The 3,495-nt window shown below is 44.6% G+C and overlaps 1 protein-coding gene across 1 annotated transcript in view; it reads right to left on the bottom strand.

Moving 5' to 3' along the window:
* Positions 1-1,863, bottom strand: part of LOC145394372 (alpha-L-fucosidase-like) — a 46,111-nt gene extending 44,248 nt beyond the window's left edge. Inside the window, exons 1-2 of the mRNA XM_080268243.1 lie at positions 1,843-1,863; positions 1-128 (exon numbers count right to left, since the gene is read on the bottom strand). The exon at positions 1-128 is cut by the window's left edge and continues 349 nt beyond it. Coding sequence (XP_080124369.1) covers positions 1-128; positions 1,843-1,863 — 149 coding nt within the window. The remainder of the gene's footprint in view (positions 129-1,842) is intronic.
* Between the last annotated feature and the right edge of the window lie 1,632 nt (positions 1,864-3,495).

Below are 3,495 nucleotides of genomic sequence, written 5' to 3'. Positions count from 1 at the left end.
GGTAACGGTGGTGATGGTGTCCAGGCTCCATGGCCGTGATCGGTGCCGGGTCGGTAAGGGGAGAGGCAGTGGCAACGACGCACTATATACTCGTGTGGGTAGGAGTGCAGACAGCAGAGATTTATCGTCTAGTGTGATACAGCAAATCGACATATTAAGATGCGATTGAATCGAAATACAGAGGATATAATAGGGAATCTGTATGAGGGTATGTGGTGTTAGTATTTATAATGCTGCCTCTGATGAAGAAAGTGGTGGCGAGGTGAAAGAGGTAGGATGATGGAGGGGGTGAGGTAAGGGAAGGGAGAAAAGGGAGGGGGAGTGTCAGGAGAATGGGAAGGTGAAAGGAGGAGGTGGTGAAGCATCGAAGCACCGTGAATGGGAGACGAAGGGAGGAAGGGAAGGGGAATGAAGCTGTCCCACGTTTCCACTGGGTTATAATGGGTAATAGTGATACTGTCCTAGCTCCCTTCCGTCATTGTCTTACATGCCTCTAGGGGGAGAAGAGTAGGAGGTTATGGGGACATCCAGGCCCTAAAAACTCACAAGGCCTTAGTAATCGTAAACTGTGAGGTGTTCGTAACCTTGCAGTTCACAAGTTGTTTTGCCGCTTCATTCTCACTTCGGCATTCCTGTTCTCCTGACTTTTCTCCCTCCCCCCCTCTCCCCTCCCTTACTGTGGGTAACACCACATCACCTTACAGAGATTCCACATTATATTATATCCCCGGTGGATCATTCGACTGCATGTTAATATGTCGATGTACTGTATCACAATACTTAATACGAAAAATCTCTGCTGTCTGCCTCCCACCCACACGACTAGTACGCCGCTGCCACATGAGTGAGAGCGGGATGGCAAAGGGTAACATGGTCCCCGAAGCCGACTGTACTCCTCCGTAAATACTTCATCCAGCAAAATCCCTGTAAACTCTACCTTCACTGACCTTCATACCTTGTTTTCTCACACATTTATCTTATCTATCCAGCTTCTTCGTGGCTTACCATATTTCCAAACACCTCCGAACTCACTCACATAGACCCTATTCTTCTCATTTCTTGGTTCTGGAGAGGGACGCCTTCATGTGGTGGCACTGATATAACTAGGTATCAACTACACGGTTATACACAAGCCCCTCAACTAACTCCCCATCCCCTGGAAGGAGGATGGTGGACTGGGCTGTGACAACTTAAGCCTGCAGTCACTGGGTTCACTTTTCAGATGAGCCTGGTGCGACAACAACAACAACAACAACAACTTCTCTTCATGCAACTATACTATTTAAGCTCGCTCCTCTACATTATTATCAACAGGCTCCTTACTCCACATCTTTAGCGAATCGCGTTATATCTCATCCCCTTCTTTCTATGCATTCCACACACATTCCCCAATAGTCCCAGATCCACTACTATTACTTTCTCATTCTGTCATGCATAGTCCCACTTCCACTGCCTTTACTTTCTACTTCGTGCATTCATACCATTACAAAGTCTGACACTGATACGTTAATGTGGGTACTAACACACTTTCATGCCATCCTCTTGCAGCCTCCACACCCAGTCCTCTGTTTTATATCAAGACATTCATTGCACCAACTACATTTCCCTCTGCTCTCCTGATTAACTCTAGGACTAACGTAGCTCAGTCAAGTCGTCTGTCAGTAGCTGGAATAGGAGTCTAGAGTTGTCCCGACCATGACATGACTAAAGGAAAAGGAATGAAAAATCTCAGGTTCCCATGCGTCTCACTCTCAGCTGAATAAAATGGCCTGGTGTTAGTTGAATAAAATACCAGGGCTGCTCCGATTATGAGAGGGTTAAAGAAAAAGCTGTCTGACTTACCAGCTCATACAACTCTGGCATGGTTTTCCTGGTCACAAACTCGTGTGTTTGGAAGCTGTTCTACTTAAGGTGCTTTTTATCTCACCAACAAAACGCTTCTGTAATCATTTTATAAGCTTGTTTCTGAAACCTACCATCATTTCGAATTGGGCACTTTTTTTTTTTTTTTTTTTTTTTTCACACCCGCGAGCACCAAGTGAGCGGGTGTTATATTTTGATCGGCACGCTGCATGCTGGCGTGTGTTAGCTGTGAAATTCGAGCAATTTTTGTGTGATTTTCACCAATTTCGTGAGAGTTGAGGTTCAGCAAGGGTCTGCGTGAACAGGTCAAAAGTGAAGGACACACGGCACAGTCAACTAAACCGCTGAGTTGATATAGATAAACATGGTGAAAGAGATATTAAAGGTAAGGAAAGGATGAATGAATTGAGTTTTGAAAATAATAAATCAAACTTCAAAGTCAGTGATGAAAGTCAAAATTTGACTTGCGTGAGTCTGTGTGAGCTAAATCACTGAAACAGTTTTGATTCTGCTCTTGAGCAAACTTGCTGGAAGAGTTGAGGGTCAGTCAAGGGGCTAAGGTAGGCATTTGAAAACAACAGGTCAAGTGGAAGGTGGCATGGCAAGGTCAACTTAAAGAGTTTTCTCCTGTTTATACCAAACCGGGTGGAATGGTTCAGGGTTAAGCAAGAGCAAAGGAATCTGACTTTGAGAATAATCAGTCAAAGGATATGGTCACAGGGCAAAGTCAACTATTAAGATTATTTCGTAAGGCCAACTTGAAGACTGCTGACCTGACCTAGAATAAACTTGGTGAAAGGGCTACGGGTAGAGTGAGGATGAATGCACTGAATTCTGCGAAAAATCAGTGAAAGGCAAAGGTCACAGGATAAGATCAAATGTCGATCCACTTATCGGTGTGTGTGTGTGTGTGTGTGTGTGTGTGTGTGTGTGTGTGTGTTCTCCATTTGGCCAGTATTCCTGTTTTATTGCTAATGTCGGCAGTGACCCAAGTGTGCATGAGGTACAGCAGGTATATTCTCTCTCTCTCTCTCTCTGTATGTGTGTGTGTATGAGAGAGAGAGAGAGAGAGAGAGAGAGAGAGAGAGAGAGAGAGAGAGAGAGAGAGCATTACAGTTGAAACATTTTGGATCATAGTTTGATCAGATTTGAAGAGAATGTTGTGAGTCAGCCCTGGACTGGCCTACCGGTTTTGAGGAAAAAACAAATGAAAGTCCAATTAAATTCACAGAGTTGGCCATGTTTGACCTCTTTGATCCGATTTACACTAAACCTGGTGAAACTGTTGAGGATCAGACATGGATGAAGCGATTCGATTTTGACAAGTCAAAGGTCAAGGTCAAAGAGCAAGATCAGTGGTTCAGTTCCAAGACCAATTACAGTTCGCGGGCTTTGCACTTTTTTAAGACTAAAGGTAAAGGTAAAGGCGGGGGCAGACGCCATCGGGCGTTTAGCCGCGGTGCTAATCTTCGTAACTTAGGCCTGTGGCGATTTTTTCACCCAATATTCAGGGATACAAGGCCACTGCATCATCCAGGTTACCACAGTTACCTCCCCTCAGTGTTACTCTGTGCCCGTATTAATAAAAACTCCTAGGAGTAAAAAGTTCCTCTCAAAGTGAAATTTGGCTCC

The sequence above is a fragment of the Coenobita brevimanus genome, chromosome 27 (assembly GCF_032717465.1).
Source record: "Coenobita brevimanus isolate Jiangsu-jjx chromosome 27, ASM3271746v2, whole genome shotgun sequence".
NCBI classification, from domain to species: domain Eukaryota; kingdom Metazoa; phylum Arthropoda; class Malacostraca; order Decapoda; family Coenobitidae; genus Coenobita; species Coenobita brevimanus.
Note: the sequence above shows the minus strand (reverse complement) of the source record. Positions and strands in the feature narration are given on the sequence as shown.